Genomic DNA, 16,651 nt, shown 5'->3' on the forward strand with positions numbered 1-16,651 from the left:
TATTTTTGCACAGTTCAAAACTATGCGGAGAAAACAGAACTTAGCAAGTGCTCTTGGTATCCAAAAAGAAAATTGGGGGTAACCACGCATTTTTCAGAGATAATTAAGCTTCAATTTGGAAAAGAACGCCATACATTGCTTTGTATTTTAAAGCTTTTTACAAATGTTGTTGATTAATTATCTTCGAAAAATGCGTGCTTACCCCCAATATTGTTTTTGGATTTCAATAACACTTGTTAAAATCTGCTTTTCCCGCATATTCAGTAAACGGCGCAAAAATACCTCTGAATTAGGAGGCACCGTCCTTAATTATGGTGCTCCACGCGCGGAGCTCCAATATAATTATTATGATGAGTCTCAGCTTTTTTTTCCTTGTAGCACAAGGAGATGGACATGTTTTCTGGTATTTTACAAAAGAATGGTATCCCTCCACAATCTACATTTTCAAGAACTCATTCGTAAGTACAGACTGTTGTAGATTATTTTGTAACACTATCTGTTGTAACAAATTATTTTTCACAACATAATTTAGTTAAAATAAGGGAGCAATAATCATCAAGTAAATCCTCAAGTAGACGGTTTATGAAAATACAGTTTGAACTACAATATTACATGTAGCTGTTAAAACTGGCAAAAATGTCATTTAATTATGAGCAGATCTTTCCTTTTGTTGTCTTTTTTTTCTCCTTAAATAGGAGGCTCCCAAGAGTTTTAGGATGGCGCGCAAACTGAGCATTAGTATGGCGTGCAAAACCTGAACCGTGTGTGTTTTTGTGATTTTTGTGACGTCAGCTTGACCAAAATTAATCTGTAAAATTAATTGTTAAATTTTCGTGCATTTTCTTCGCTAAGTTTTTTTGGAAAATTGGCTCAGTTCAAACCACGTACAACATGTACATGTACAGTCCCTATCCAATACCCTTAAATATTTGTTATTAAAAGTTGTCAGAGCTAATCAAATATATATATATATATATATAGAAAAATGAGAAATTACAGAATATTGGCATTTAAACTGTCTCAACAACCTTGACTTTTTACCACTTCAAAATGTCAGTCAATATAAGTTCCATAATGTGGCAAAGAAAGAAATTCACTGAAGGAAAGTATAGGCATTAAGGAATTTAACCTATTAGCAGGGTTGCCATTAGGATTTTAAGTACCGTAGATGGATGAGTGAGTACAAGTAGGTGGCTAGTCAGATTCTAATGAGCACAAAGCTCACAAAGGCAATTTCCTGCATTCTTGGGCAAAAGTAGCTGGCAAAAAGTGGTCTGACAGATGGCAGAAATCAGGCGGCTACTGGCTACTAATGACAACCCTGTATTAGGCTAAAAATAAGATTTACATGTATATCTGCCTGTTATTAGATGTGATGTTACCATGGCAACAACCATAATTCAAAACTTGATACCCAAGAAATGAGCCATATTACAAGTATATCGGTAACCATAATGGTAAGTCTCTACAGGGAAACTTTAAGGGAAATTAACTAGCTTTTTCTTTTGTGACTCGTTCCCCGTAGTGAGGGTATTGCAAATACTCTAGGGAGCCACCTTTAAGCAATTAATTTATTTAATTGTTGGTCAATTCTTACATTGTATGAATTCTGACTTACTGTACAAATAGTTCTTTAATCTATATAACAATTTCTTTGTTCATGGTGTACACAGTGATAAATTGTGTACAAGCATATCTTTACAACCAAAAGAGAATTTTCCAAACTCTGCCTTAATTTAAATCCTCTTTTTCTTCCCACAGTGGCACTCACATTAATGAGCTTGAATCCAGACTGAGTTTTGTTGTTGTGATCGATGTACAAATGACAGTTGTAATGAGAACTCTTAGGCTAGTGTTTTGCAAAAATTAATAATGGAGATTTTGTGGGACAAAGTTTTAGAAGGATTTTGTGATTTGCAAATGAATGTAACTTCACAAGGCACTGAGAGTAGATGTACGTAATAAAAAATGGAGAAGACAATCAATTTCCAATAATATTTATGGTCATCTTTGGTGTCCAAGATACATGTAACAATGTCTGGTTGTGGAAATTACAGTGTAGCCTCAAAGGAAATGAACTTTATTTGGAAAGTGTCAAGTGTTCTAGCGCGGATGCTCTAATTGGCGACACTGTAAACTGAAATCAACAAATTAACGCAACTCAAATCGATTGTTGGTTTTAAGGAGAGGTGAAAACCAGAGTACTAGGAGTAAAACCTCCCTTTGCAGAGTACAGAATCAACAAACTCAACCCACATATGACGCCAAGTCTGGGAATTGAACCCAGGCCACGTTGGTGGGAGATGAGTGCTCTCACCACTTCAACATCCCTGCACCCGATTAAAACCAAATTTCGCATGGCCCTTAAATACAGAAATACAGTATCTCTTTGAACAGGATACCGCCTCATTTGTTGTACCAGTAAGTTACTAACAGTGTTTGTCTTTAATTAGTAATAATGAAATATGAATTCAATTAGTACCGTAATTCATACGTTCTTGTTATTTTTCAGCTCCACCTCCACTGGTGCACCAGCTTCAAGAGCTGGAGCTCTGGGTACCAGTACAAGTGGGTACTCGATCCCTGGATTTCAAAGTATTGGCCTTAGGGAGACGAATGCACAGATGGATGATTTAAAAAGAAAGTTGAAGATGGTAATATGGAGAGCTGAGATCAAAAATGTCAAATTGACAAGAATGCACCTTTTGTCGTTATTTTTGGCATTAACAGTACTCAAACCCAAGGTCCCTCATTTATGGAATAGTTTTAAATTGGTAGTTGATGCTACTTTGGTTGAGAGAATAATGAACTTTGTTTTAGAAAATTATATCTTTAAAATTATTTAAAGATGCAACATTTTGACATTCTTGTCCAGTGCCTTCATCAGGGATGATCCAAGTCCTTTACATCTTTGCTCAAAAAAAAGTGATGTGCCCATTGATAGTAGTAGCCCATTTCTGAGTTGCTGTTTGCCTTGGGTTCAAAGCCAGTCCTGGTGCACAACCATTCAAATGGAAATGAGTGGTGTATTTTCATGCAAATCACACTCATTATCACTTAAATGGCTTAGCATCGAGACTCATTTTGAACCAGAAGCAAACAGCAACTCTGACGGAAATGGTCTGTTTGCTATTTTCACAAATCCTGTAATACAGTTCATTTTGGGGGGTTATTTGCATTATTTTATTTAAAGCAATGATGTCCAGTTCACTGAAACGTGATACAATCCCCAGGGTAAATGACTTGTATTGTTTTTATGCAAAGAACCCCAAAATATTGTATTATGGGAATAGAAAAGTAACAAATTAGCATCAGGTATAAAAAGGCCGTCATCGTCATGGTTTAAGGGGGGATGCAGCGTTGATCTGCTGAAAGGCTGCGGTTGAGAGTTGACACTAGAGTAGTGTCAACACTAGTGTAATTTTACAATTATTATTTTACATTGTGTCTCTCTCAAGTGTGACTGCAAGCAATGTCTGATTGAATCCCCCCCCCCCCCCCTTTTGCAGTGTGAACCTCAACTGCACCCTCTCCTTTCATTGTGTTGGCAATGCCAGAGATAAATAATGTAATAATTATTGATTAAAAAATAATGATAGCCTATAATGCATGAGTAGATTAATCCGCACTTTGACCGTAGGGTCTATCCTTTGGTTATGTGATCAAAATGCCCAATTTTTTTTCAACAGACAACAGAGCTTTGTGCAAAGCAAGATGCTTATTACAGGGACATTGTCAATGACTTGGAGAAGCGACTCAAGGAGTCCATTGCAGGGAGAGACCATGTGCTTGCACTCAGGTACAGTACATGACTGTTGAGCAGTGAGCAGTTGCTTGGCATATTAATTTTTAATTAATTCCATGGATATCAAAATAATGAAAAAGACTCAGTATTGATCAGTTATATTGCAGGTCTATTTCTTTGGAAGAACTTTTTTTGCTTCCTAAAGGACTTTGAAGTGATGATAATTATCACTTGAAGTGCAGATTACCCAATGTAGTTATGCAGGAATTGTTCACAACGGTTAACCGATATCATATGTCCACAATGATGTCTTTTGATTGTGTGGTCAAATAAGGTTATTAATATGTAAAAAAGGTGCAGATTATTGATAAACTGGAAATAATATTCAGATCCTCAGTGTGAACAAGTATCATACATGTACAGGTACGTCAGGGTTTCCTTTGGTTGTGTGGCCAAATAATGTTGTTACTTTAATCACTCACTGAAAAACTGTCCAATTAACCTTTGATGTCCAAACCTGCCTAAACCGGCCAGGCTTAGTATTTTACTCTGTCTAACACCAGGCGATTTTACTCGTCAATGGGGAAGCCCTGTGAGTCAATGGGTTATTAAGTAACGCAAAAATGAGGAGACAGTGCTGCCTTTGTAATGACACCCACAAATGGTGGGATCAAATGTGGGCTGAATTAGCTGCTGCCAGAGGTGCCTTTACAAGCTGGCGTCCGATCTCACCTTAGGAAAAAAATAATTGTAAACCACTATGAGACTGTGTGATAAATATATGTGCGGTATATAAACCATGTTGTTTCTCACCCCTGTACTGGCCCCCATTAACAAGACAGTAAAATGTCTGGCGTTACACAGAGTTAAATCTGTAAGACAAGTAGTGTTCCCACTCTTAGAAGGGAAAGGAGTCCTGAAATACTTCCTGTACATGTAGGGTATTCGTTTGGGTGACTTTCCTTCATGCATGGCCGATAGAGGTTTCAAGACAACAACAGGTTCTAAGGTTTTTGGGCTTGAGTTTTCGAGACAACTCTTAAGGGAGGGGAGGGGGCAGCTGTCCAGGTGCGAGTTACTGAGCAGGTTGTGGATACCCTAGTTACTAACAGTTTTTTTGTTAAATTGCACCGACAAGCCAATTCAATTCCTAAGTCATTACTTACTGTAGAAGGGAGATTTCAGTGCAGCAAATGTAAAATCACTTCTGAGTTTCCCTGTTTGGTTTTTAGAGAAAGTGAAGCTTCGGGACAGTTGAAATTGATCCAACAACTTGAGGCTGGACTAAGGAAGCAACAACAAATCATAGATTCAAAGGATGAGGTATTTGTACATGTAACCGGCAAGATGAGACAAACTTGCATGTAACCAGTCAAACTGTCAATAATAAATTATTTATTTTGGTGTCAAAAATTGACACTCTTGTTGGGAATCCAGTAATGTTCGTATTATGGTGCTAGTTTTATTGAAATAAAGAACATTAATGAAGGATGTCAAGTCGCCCGAAGTGATGCCGCACAACTCTATCCATCCACTGAGTGACTACCGACTGTGTGATCCATAATTTCTGACTGTGGTGGCAAGGTACTTGTTCTACTTCGAAGTAGTCTGGTACCTATTCTGTAATCACACCTTGCTTGCAAGATCTATTAAATTGGCTGCCGAGCCTTTTAACACAGCGCTATTGGAAATGGGTGCCCAAAGAGATGGCTTTCACTTTATTAGTGATTTGAAAACCCTGATCAGTACTTGCGATTAAGTTTGAAACTTGTTATATGCTTTGCAAAGTACAGTCGAGTTAAAATTATGTATTAATAATAAGAAAATTATATTAATAATCACTTTATTTAAGTCTAAAGGTTATTTAGCTGAGTACGAGTGCTCTGCTAATTGGGAAGTCTACAAATTAGCTGAAATCAAATCAAAATGTTGGTTTTTGTGGAGAGGGGAAAACCGGAGTACCCGGGGAAAAAACCTCTCGGAGCAGAGTAGATAACCAACAAAACTGAACCCACAATTGGCGTCCAATCTGGTAATCAATTGCGGGTTACTTTGGTGGAAGGCGTTTGCTCTCACCACTGCGCCAGCCCTGGCAAGACCTTTAACTTATGAAGCAGAATTGCTTCCTGTTTTCACCGGTGATGTTCACAGGAAAAAATTCCATTTGAGCTTACACCTGTAGTTTTCAACAACTACGCAGATTCTTTATGTCGGTTTTTTGCAAGGCGAGCAAAATGAGCGTCATACAGTATCTCTTACTATTATTTTGCGCTTGTTTTTCAGAGTTTGAACTCCATGCAAGCCAGTGTTAGACAACTCGAAGAAAATCTAGCAGCTCACAAATCTTTTCTTGATAAAATCAGAAGAATAGCATCGGAGGAGGACAAAAAACGATTCAGATCCGGTCTAGTTTCCAGTGCACTGGAGAACACGGCTTCTGTGGGACAGATTGGAGATGCTCTGGTCGAGCTCATACAAAAAAGTCTCTTTGATGATGACAAGGACAAGAAGACGTTGAAATCTTCCCTGGAACGGGTAAAAGAAATTAATTCATTCAGAGTTTGCTCTTCGAGAGGGTTAAATAAACATTTAGTATTATTATTATTATTATTATTATTATTATTATTATTATAATTATTATTAAACCAAAGTGAAATAAAGCCTTTTAATGATAATAATAATCAACAACACCAACAGTAATAATAATAATAATAATAATAATAATAATAATAATAGAGCGATTTTCAAATGTGTCGAAAGTAATTAGCGAATTGCTTTAGTTTATGATTACTTCACACAGTGATTGGTTCAAAGTTCTTGCGCCACTTTTTCAACCAATCAGAAGTGAAACCAAACGAATCGTGGCTCGTGCGTGCACATTTTCCCGCGCCCTGCGTCGGCTACATGTAATTACTTCGCGTTTTGAATGGTTTAGCGGATTGTCTCCGTCCTGTTTGATTGGTTTTGGTTTTACGGACACTCGATTGAAACTCGCTCTAATAAGAAACAATTATTCCATGAGTGCGTATTGGATATATGAGATGATAGGGAGTGACTCGAGGGAACCCTAGTAAACCACTGAAACAGAAGCAGTTGCTCAATGACTATCCGAGTGCTCTAAATAGTGTAAACAAAGAGACAGATTCCTCCATGTGGATCACCCTTATGACTTTCCTTGATCCCCAGAAGTGGACACATTTTATTATTCAAGAAACATGTTAAATCTCTATACCTTGACCATGCAGGTGGAGGCGGAGTTCAAGAGAAGCAAAGAGTTGTCAGAAACTAGACTCGAGGAACTACAAAGTGAAAATAAAACCAGGTATACACTGTAGTTTACAGGAATGCAAGTGAAAGCTACCTAAGCTAGAAAACAAGCTTGACTGCGCGTCCTGTCTCTCGATGGCGTCCATGCTAGCACTTGAGATCCGCGCCTGTCGACGTCTGAGGAAAAATGAACGCTAAAAGAATTTCCCTCGTCACCCTTTGCGCGCTGCTGTCCAACCTCTCAGGAGCAATCTGAGGTTCAAACCTTGACCTCCTCCTGCAGTCGGAATTTTTTTTTCCGATTACTTCTGAGTTTGCAGCGATCAAAACTCTTAGTCAGCCAGTAGTTGTATTCCTTTTATTATTATCATCATCATCATCTCATCATCATCATCATCATCATCATCATCATCATCATTATTATTATTTATTATTATTATATTATTATTATATCATAATCATCGTTTTTATTATTTATTTATTTCTTTATTTCAATGTGCTCTACAGAATTTCCAAGCTGGAGGATGAACACGATCAAGCGTTGCAACTAACTGCAAATCGAGCAGCACTTGTCAGAAAAGAACTGGAAAATTTACAGCAAGAAACTGCAAAATTGAAGTAACAAGTTCTTAAATCATACGTCAAAGCCCGTTCTATTTTTTAAACGTGTTCGGCCTAGTTTATCAAAGTTGAGAGTATTCTTTCAAAACGTGTTCCGTATTTCTGCGAAATTCAGAGAGAACGCTTGGCTCAATAGTGAGAGCATTCACCTTCAGCCAAGGTGAGTTACATGTAAATTTGTCGCTTTTCTACTCTTCGGTTTTCAAAGGGTGTGTTTTCACGAAGCGGTTGTTCAGGTCGCACTTAGCGAGTGACAAACCAGAAACGTCCTTGAAAACAGTTCCTTTCTCAACTCGCTTACAGTTAAGCGAGTCGTCAAATTTCAATATGCAATTATCATTAAATTTAAACCACCAAAACCAGGTAAAAACTTAAGCGGTTTTTCAAACAAGATGTGCTTATTATTGTGATGTAATAATGTTACCTTAGCAAAGGGAAAGACCAGCAAAAACCCACCCCTATATTTTGGTTTAGTTGCTAATATTCTCAAAAACGAACCTCGGTTGACCCCCTTTGTATTGCTGAAACGTGATTAGAAGGCCACGATGAAACTTTCGGCAAAGTTATGAAAAAAATTATGCCCAGAGGATTCAGAGTACCTTAAAAAAAAAAAAAATCACAAAAATTGTAAGGTGGCTCTGAATCCACTAGGATTGCAGGGAAGTTTCAAATTACCAGCCCGTCTTATTACTTTTCAGAAAAAAAAAATGGGGGAGTCAACACGAGTTCGTTTTTGAGCTATAAGTGCAACTTCAGACAAAATAAAGGGTGTTTTTACAGGGCTTGCCCGTTGCCACGGGGACAATATTACCTAACAAATAATGACTGAGCAATAATTAGTGTTTCATTTGGTACCAAAATATTGGCAATGTCATGTGGTATGATACCACGTTGTGGTGGCGTTCCTTCTAATAAGCGCGTCACTTGGAAGCATTGAACACTGGTTCAAGTCTTCTTAGGCTAGATAGTGATTGTCCTGAAAACACACCCATAGTCTCTTTCGCAGCCGGTATTAGAGGTCGACAGCGCAAACGCTCTCTCCGTGACGACCCTAATAACGCCTGCGAAGGAGGACTAGTTTTCACGCTCACCAAAAGCCAACGTTTGAATTCACCTGCTCTAATTTCACTTTAGTTTAATTGCAGTCTCTCTACTGGCAGGAGCACTCTTGCCTTTTTAATGAAGTACATTCTAGAAGGACAAATTTATTGATGAAAAAACTAACCTCTTCTCACTACCGCATAACTGAAAACAGGAACTCCAAAAGTTAAATTTACGCAACACTTTCAACCAGGAAGAGTTTGCCGCCTCTCAAATGGACAGAGACCGGTCTTTTTGTAGACAAAGAGCACCATTATGTGAAATTACCCCTGTTCTTTGGCGTTTGTTCCTTTTAATGTTCAAGTGAATAAAATATTGAAAATACGGTTTCCTTTCTTCAGGGAAGAACACCAAACTGTTGTGTCAGCAATGGTAAGGTAGCACAAAATGCCTGGAGACTAGAGCTTGAAAAGGCACGAACAAACGAGCTACGAAAAACAGAAAAAGTTTCGTCAGACGCGAAGGTTGGCGTAGCAAAAGAATTGCAATCCTCGAATTTTTCCCTAAGGTTTGCTTATATAACTTAACCTGTGGTTTCTTATTGGGTAACGTAAACCTGAAACCATGGTTAATGTCTTTCCGTAGCCAATCATAACAGAGGCAGATAATCAAATGAAACAATCAGAACGAAATGCAACATGGCTGACTCTTGCGTTGAGCGCAGGAAAAAAGTGTACGTGTAAATCACAACTAGTGTGGCTCTTCCACGGAGTTGATTTAGTCTAGTGAAGTAACACGCTTACATGAAGGTCTTAAAGGATAAGAAAGACGTTGTAGGTATTTATTTAATGATAAAACGTAAGCAAAAAAGAATAGAATCAGTCAGGAAAGGAGTGGCAGGAAGACGGAACAGGGTGTCTTGTTTCACTTGCGAACTAAACCTGACTCAAAACGAATACAGTTGCGAAATTGTTTTCAGATGCTGTATATAAAAAACAACCGCTCGATGTAAATTGCGTCTTCTTCTCTTAATTATGAGATCATTTTAAGGGTGGCTCTTAATCCGCTATTTAGATTTTTTTTAAAACTTTGCAGAAAGTTTTATCTTGCCATCTAGTTACTTTTTAGCAATAAAAATAAGGGGGGCACCGAGTGCGGTTTTGAGATATATGCAACTTAAGACAAAAAAGGGTTTTAACAGGGCTTTCCGTTGCCATGGTGACATATTACGTCACAGGCATAATGACTACAATCTTGTGCAGCAAAAATTCCGTGTTTCATTTGGTAACACAATATTACTAATACATGATACAGCGTTGTAGTTCCCATCTTTCTTAATGTAAATAGAGCGTTACGTGGAAGCGTTGAAACTGGTTCTTGGTTTTGTCTTTGTCCAGTGCAGAGAACTAGAATGTTTAGTTCGAGAGTTAAAAGCGGATCTTCAAAATGCAAAGGACAAGCAAGAATTCATTGTACTCTCGACTTTCTCAAGAACCAAGCGGACTGGGTTGACACTGAATGAAAAAGTGCACAATACAGAAAAAACTAAGTCAAGAGGCCGAGGAAAAGAAAGAGGATCTTATCCAGGCAACTGAAAAATCTTAGGGAAAAATACAACGAAGAAGTGCACACTTTGACGCGAAAATATAGCCGAAGAGAAAAAAGCTCATAAGGGAAATTCGTGAAGAGACTACAAGACTTCGAGAAAGTGAAGTTGAGAAAGCTGTAAATGGGTAAGAAAGAGAGAAATTCCAATGCGAGACTAGATGGCCTTCTTGACCAGCTAACGAAATCAAATCAAAGTGTTGCTACACTGAAGGAGGATTTACTTCTTCCCGGAAGGAAATCGAAATGGTCCAACCGATAGATGAAATTGGGAAAGCTGAGAGGTGATTTGGAACTGAAGAACTAAGGAAATGAATCTTATAAGAGAGGAAAAAATAAACCGTACATGGGAGAACAAGAGCGGTGGCAAAGTGAGGTTTCGAACTTGGAAAAGCAAATTGCAGAGCTTTCTAATTCAGTAGACCTGAAACGTAAGAGTTTGGAGGGAGCTCAAATATTGGTTCAAAAAATTAAACACCCAACTTGACGAGAGGGAACGTGTTGTGACTAGTTTTAAAGCCCAAGGTACTAATCTTCGCTGGGCATAATAGCAAAGAAATAGTCAACCACAGGAGGATTCGCTCACAGCGTGAAAGACAACCATCTGATCCGCACCCCTAGAGCACCATGCATAGAATCTGTGGAAGTTTAAGAGATGAAGAGCCACCGAGGAGCGCATTGTTAGCCAAGAAGGTTGAAGTCCCAAGGACAAACGCAGTTCAAAGCAACTAGAAGAAGAAACATCTTCCGGTGACAAACAGTTTGAAAATCAAGCAGGAAGAATTAGATGCCTCTTATGTGAAGACAGGAGTAATATCCATGGCCGCAGTTGAAAAGGTTTTTTGGCTGCGCAAGCTTGAAGTATCAAAAGTTGCAAGGAATGAAGAACAGTTCCACTAAGCCATAAGTTCACTTGTTGAAGGCAAGGACGGAGAACGAGAAAAAGAAAATCACTAAATTGACTGTCCTCGTCTGAAAGTATGATACAGGGGCAAATATTTACTGGGTTTCATCACATTGTGATAATAATTCTGGCATTAAAAGGGTTTTGTTCTCTCCGTTCTGCATAACATACGATCACTGGGAAAGAAGAATACGTCCCACATCGCTCACAAGTCGTTCTGTCTTGGGTAGGTCTAGAATACAGAACTTGTAACTGGCCATCGAAAGCTTTAGGGTTTTCGTTCTGAGGCCTGAGGCCGAACGTTTCGATCCAGTGGTTTTCCATTCCATGTCCCGGCTTCCTTTGGATGCCAGAATATTTGAGCGGGGTTTGTTTTAAACGACCTCGTTTAAAAGTTTTAAAGGGAGAGACCCTGAAAACTAACTGCCGGTTGCCGGCACCGGATGTGGTCAGGTTTTCACACGACCGGTCCTTGTGCATCTATAAATGCAACTTAATACTACGTTGTAAGCATAGCATGTTTCATGATCGTTCCATAGTTCGGGAAAGGTCGGAAGAGTTTTGGAAACACCAGATCCTTTTTGACTTATTGCAAACGTGAGCGCATAATCGTAGCTGTTTACGATAGTTGAGGACCCCTTCAGAGTATTATTGCAGATTTGTGACATCATTCTGGTGTATTCCGTGATACCAATGATAACGCCATCTTTCCTAGGACTAAAATGTCAAAACACGAGTTCAGAATCATTAGTAACTAACAGGGAATGCAAGTGAGAAACTAGGTGGTCATCAAGATGGCTTTTTGAGGAGTTCAACGGGAGGACCCGGTAAAAGCAAAAGCGTGTGGTGCTGACGTGTAAGCCCAAGGTGGTGTAGGCAGAGGTCTCGTGTCCACTATGTTACCGGCTCCGTAGGATGTCTGTGAACAGAAAAAAACCCCGGGCACTGGAACAAGTATTACTCGTCGCCGTGCACCAATAAACACGACCGCGGCAATATAGGGCGGCCTAAATGTTAATGAATATACTAGGGCTGTTCATGTACCTGTCCTTTTGAACCCCTCTGCGTGTATACTTCGTACTTCTCTTAGACCAAAGATTTTCACATAAAACGGCGGGCTTAGGCCTGGAAATTCCCTTTATGTAAAGGTCCATATGGATGAGGCGGGCGGCTTAAAAATGATAGATTTGGATATATGGTCGTTTCCACATTTTGTAAAGCAAGGTATCCACGACTCTTCACAGTTATATCCTTTCTTTGGTGTTAAATCGCACTTTCTTGTTCGTATTCTTGCAAGGGGTTAATTTACATGAGACAGGGACGAACTCAGAGACCGGTATGTAACTTTTACAGCTTTATGGAATTTTGGCAGCCGTTTGCATGAACACCGGACGAAATGATATGAATATGACCCAAAAGCATACCGGCTTGAAACTTCTCGACCCCGTCTGAGATTTTGTTGTCATGTTAACGCCACATGAGAATGGTATGCGAACTCATACCCGGTTCGAGAATTTCTGCCGGTCCCGAAGTCAGGACGGTCTGAGCTCATTGCCACAGCCCGGTCTCATGCTAAAAACATAAGAAGAAATTGAAGGCCCGATACGGAACTCCTACAGCCGGTTCTGAGTTCGTCCCGGGGTCTCATTGGTAAAAAAACCCCCCCTTAGAAATGGGACACGGAACCTGTTCAAACCACTTGTATAGTTATATAACTTTCAGGCATGTCCCCTGTCACGTCTCTTCCAACTTCAAAATCAACTTGCGTCTGAGAATACAGACCATTCACAAAGTCACAAGTGCCCCCTAGATTCCATCTCGGTCGTCAAGATAAAGTTAAAAAGCTGCATTTCCCTTCACCAAAAAAGTAACGCTTAGACTTTATCCTTGTTGTTGGAAATGTGTAAACAAATGCTTAGAACGTAACAAGGTGCACTTCTTGTTGGATATGCAAAATCAGGGCGTGCAAGCCATCTAATTACTTGCCGCATCTCGTCCCCCAGAGTCCGCGTTTTTTCTTGTTGGTCGGTTGCCAAGGAAAAACGGACTCTGGCCACTTCCAAGGCATGGAGTCCGTGTTCTTCAGTTTGCTGACCAAAAGCATCAGCGGGACACTGGAGACGAGATTGATTACTGTACATTTCTGCTGGACATGAAGTGGAAACACACTGTTTTGTCACTCCATATATAATAACCCTTCCCTCGCACCCTGCACAAATTCTCATGTGGCCATCTTGAAGCCAACGTTTTTTGCCAGTTTCTTAATGGACTCAAACGGCTTTTTTTTAGTTTATATCTCAACGGATGTGGATCAAAATACGAACTCAATCGCTAAAATCCGTTTGAATCGGTTTTCTTTCTCACCCTCACCTGTTCTCTTTGTGTCCACCTCTTACCCCACCCCATTCGTCAGTCGACTAATAGTGACCTGTATTCATAAATGGCTGTGTCACATTTATAATTTCTTTTGTCCACGTGCAAAATTAGCCTACCTATGGTCCATCATTTTAAAGCAAGAAATCTTTTCATGTCATTGCATTGTATCGAGGCTTGGGAGGCTACTTTGCACTTCGACAAAAAAATTATAAATTTTAACGCCATTTATGAATAAGGTCTATATCTTAATACATTTTCCTTCCTTTCCATTCATTACTCGTTCTCCCGGCCCTTTTGTAATTGTGCCTCTCCTCATTTCCACTTCCAGCTCTTTTCCATTCGATGTATAAAATAAGCGCGGGGAGAATTTTCAGGGGTTTATAAGAGACAATTGCTTAAATTGCTTAAAGGAGCTATGTCACGCAAAATGATGTAATTTCGTGACATTCAAAATGGCCAAAAAGTAGAATGAAAGTTACATTAACCACACAACATAAAAGAAATGCAAGCAAAAGGAAAGAGAAGCATGGATAGACCCTGGTGGACAAGATTGAAAACTGATTGAATTTGGTTAATCTTAAAAAAAGCCACCCCAAACCTTTTTCAAGTCTGTGTCAAATCGCAAGGTCGTTCTTGCCCAGAGTCAATCGTGTTTGTAATGTGCGATACTTTTATTCACTTAAGGAATTCCACATTACCATTTGCGAGTTTTAAACTCTTATTAGCAAAGAATTTCCCCTAAACAAAGTAAAATAACATGACATAGCCCCTCTAAAATGTCCAGGTAAATGCGACGATCACTTGTCTCTTTCGTCTTTTTCCATTCGGCTCTCAGAATCTATTTTCCGATCTGCAACAGTTACTTCTTTCTTGTTTTCTTATTTTATTTTTTTCTTTTTTAAATTTATTGATTTCTATTGTATCTGTTCTATACCAGTCATAAAAGACAAGGGTTTTCCTGAATGATACCCTTTGACCAGGAAATGTAGATGGAGTTTTTAGTCTTGTCAGGTCTTTGTCAGCCTGATACTGTTAGGTAATTCATTAGTATGAAACTATGGTTATATGATACATGTAGGCGTTGTATAAATGTAAATTAAACCACCCACACAAGGGAGATTTTCCGAGCTGATGTTTAGAGCGTTTTGTATGGTAATAGCGGGCCTGCGCGCGTGCGGCAGCACCCTGGGTAAGAAAATGTCGGTAACCCATCTGTGCGAGAAAATTGTTGTCAAGCTGACCGTACATTCCAATCTGGGTTCAATCCTCGGCCCGAGGTCGTTGGTGGGCTCAGTTTCATTTAATCTCAATATGAATCTGAGGGTTGTTCTCGGGTACTCCGGTTCCTCCCTCATCAAAATCGACTCTCGGTCAATTCCATCTGGCTGCGAGCGGATACCCTGCATGGTGCCATTCAATCTGGTTGCGTGTTTGCCTTTTAAGGTTCCGAACAGGATTTGGCCTTTGACCCGAAAGCTGGTGAAGACAAAGGGAGTTATGAGTGGCAAAGGTAATTGACTGGTGTGATGCATGTTCGCAGGAAGTGTCTTAGATTTAATAATTCATAATACTAGTGCCCCGGTCTCTACAATGTTATGCCGCTAGTCTCAACCGGTCTGCAACCATGTTCCTGGGTGCCTACTTCTTTCGTAGTAGAATTAAACTGCAGGAAATTGCTTATGGGCGCCGTTTGGACGACTGTGTTGTTCTGCCCACCAACTACATTGGTAGTATTCCTGTGGTACAACTTGAATTTTCATTGTATTTTCTATCAGGTGCGATCTTTAAAGTACCGTTACTTTAACGATTGTTTTTAATTGCGACGGATTAATTCTATACACTCGTCGTGCTTATTAGAGTTTTTTTACTCAGTGTCTCAGATATACCATCCGCAATGGACCCGAGCAAGAGAGGGAAATTGCTTCCGTAATCGGTGGACGTCATAAACTGCTTTGCTTTGGGATGGCTGGTGTTAATAGCAGCGATGCAAAGTAGTTGTGACTTCAATTCGGGTGAGTGCAGAGAATTTTTCGGAGCTTACTATTCCTGAGCGTTTGTTGACGCGACTTTCAAGATTCCTGATTGTTTTACAGATGTATGGAAAAATTAGAATGAGTCCAGATCTGTTATTCGTTTCTTAATTACGTTATTCATTTGCTAGGTTCTTTACGGTCTATTTGTAGCGGTTCGAGTTGCAGAATCAATGCAGCAGGAGGTCACATGCCACCGCGGTGAACTGGATGCTCTTAAGAACAAGGGTTAGGTTGCCGTTTTGCTATGAAGTGGAAAATGATGAGACAAACGCGGAGGGAGAAACTTTGTCCTCTTGGTCAACGATTTCGAGAATATTTTTGAGACATATCTCTTATCTTAATAAGTACAGTTGTGTGCCATTTATTATCTCATGGAGTGCATGGAGCAAGGATGGTGCAGTGGTGGAAGGAAAGGAAAGGAATTCTTTATTTAAGTGTCTAATCTTCTAGCGCCGTAAAGCACTAATCGGGGACACTGTAAATTGACATTAACAAGTAAACGCAAATCAAATCAAATTTGGTTTTTGAGGAGAGGGGGAAAACCGGAGTAACCGGAGGGAAAAAACCTCTCGGTGCAGAATAGAGAAACCAACAAAATCACATATGACGCCGGATCTGGGAATCGAACGCGGCCACATTGGTGGCCACTCCCGCATACTTGCAGCCCCAGAGACACTCGCCTTTCTCTTAATTCGTCCCAGGTTCGAATTCCCGGCTTCGCGTCACATGTGGGTGGAATTTATTGGTTCTTTCTCTTGTCCGAGGGGTTTTTCTCCGGTGGCTCCAGTTTACCCTCCCTTCCCCTCTCCTCAAAAACCAACCTACGATTGTGATGCGTTGATCTGATAATTGATTTCTGTACAGTGTCCTCAATTGGTAGGCCCAGCGCTAAATACGGTTGACACTTAAATCAATATGGGTTATTGACCAAGCTGTTAGGTCAAGATGACTCTACATTGGCCAAGTTCTTTTTTGCGTGTTTTGGACCGAAACGAAAGTTGGAGGGCCATAAACACGCAAAAAAAAAAAAAAGGAACGATGGCCAATATTCCAGCCACC

General features: G+C 39.7%; 1 protein-coding gene across 1 annotated transcript in view; it reads left to right on the forward strand.

The window, feature by feature from the left end:
- Positions 1 to 15,822, forward strand: part of LOC138017384 (coiled-coil domain-containing protein 158-like) — a 29,697-nt gene extending 13,875 nt beyond the window's left edge. The window contains exons 4-15 of the mRNA XM_068864482.1: positions 379 to 458; positions 2,513 to 2,654; positions 3,690 to 3,799; positions 4,978 to 5,068; positions 6,029 to 6,280; positions 6,991 to 7,067; positions 7,520 to 7,630; positions 9,076 to 9,106; positions 10,072 to 10,261; positions 15,003 to 15,069; positions 15,213 to 15,300; positions 15,721 to 15,822. Of these exons, the coding sequence (XP_068720583.1) occupies positions 379 to 458; positions 2,513 to 2,654; positions 3,690 to 3,799; positions 4,978 to 5,068; positions 6,029 to 6,280; positions 6,991 to 7,067; positions 7,520 to 7,630; positions 9,076 to 9,106; positions 10,072 to 10,261; positions 15,003 to 15,069; positions 15,213 to 15,300; positions 15,721 to 15,822 (1,341 nt within the window). The remainder of the gene's footprint in view (positions 1 to 378; positions 459 to 2,512; positions 2,655 to 3,689; positions 3,800 to 4,977; positions 5,069 to 6,028; positions 6,281 to 6,990; positions 7,068 to 7,519; positions 7,631 to 9,075; positions 9,107 to 10,071; positions 10,262 to 15,002; positions 15,070 to 15,212; positions 15,301 to 15,720) is intronic.
- The last annotated feature ends 829 nt before the right edge of the window (positions 15,823 to 16,651 follow it).

Source organism: Montipora capricornis, chromosome 9, assembly GCF_036669925.1.
Source record: "Montipora capricornis isolate CH-2021 chromosome 9, ASM3666992v2, whole genome shotgun sequence".
Lineage (NCBI taxonomy): Eukaryota > Metazoa > Cnidaria > Anthozoa > Scleractinia > Acroporidae > Montipora > Montipora capricornis.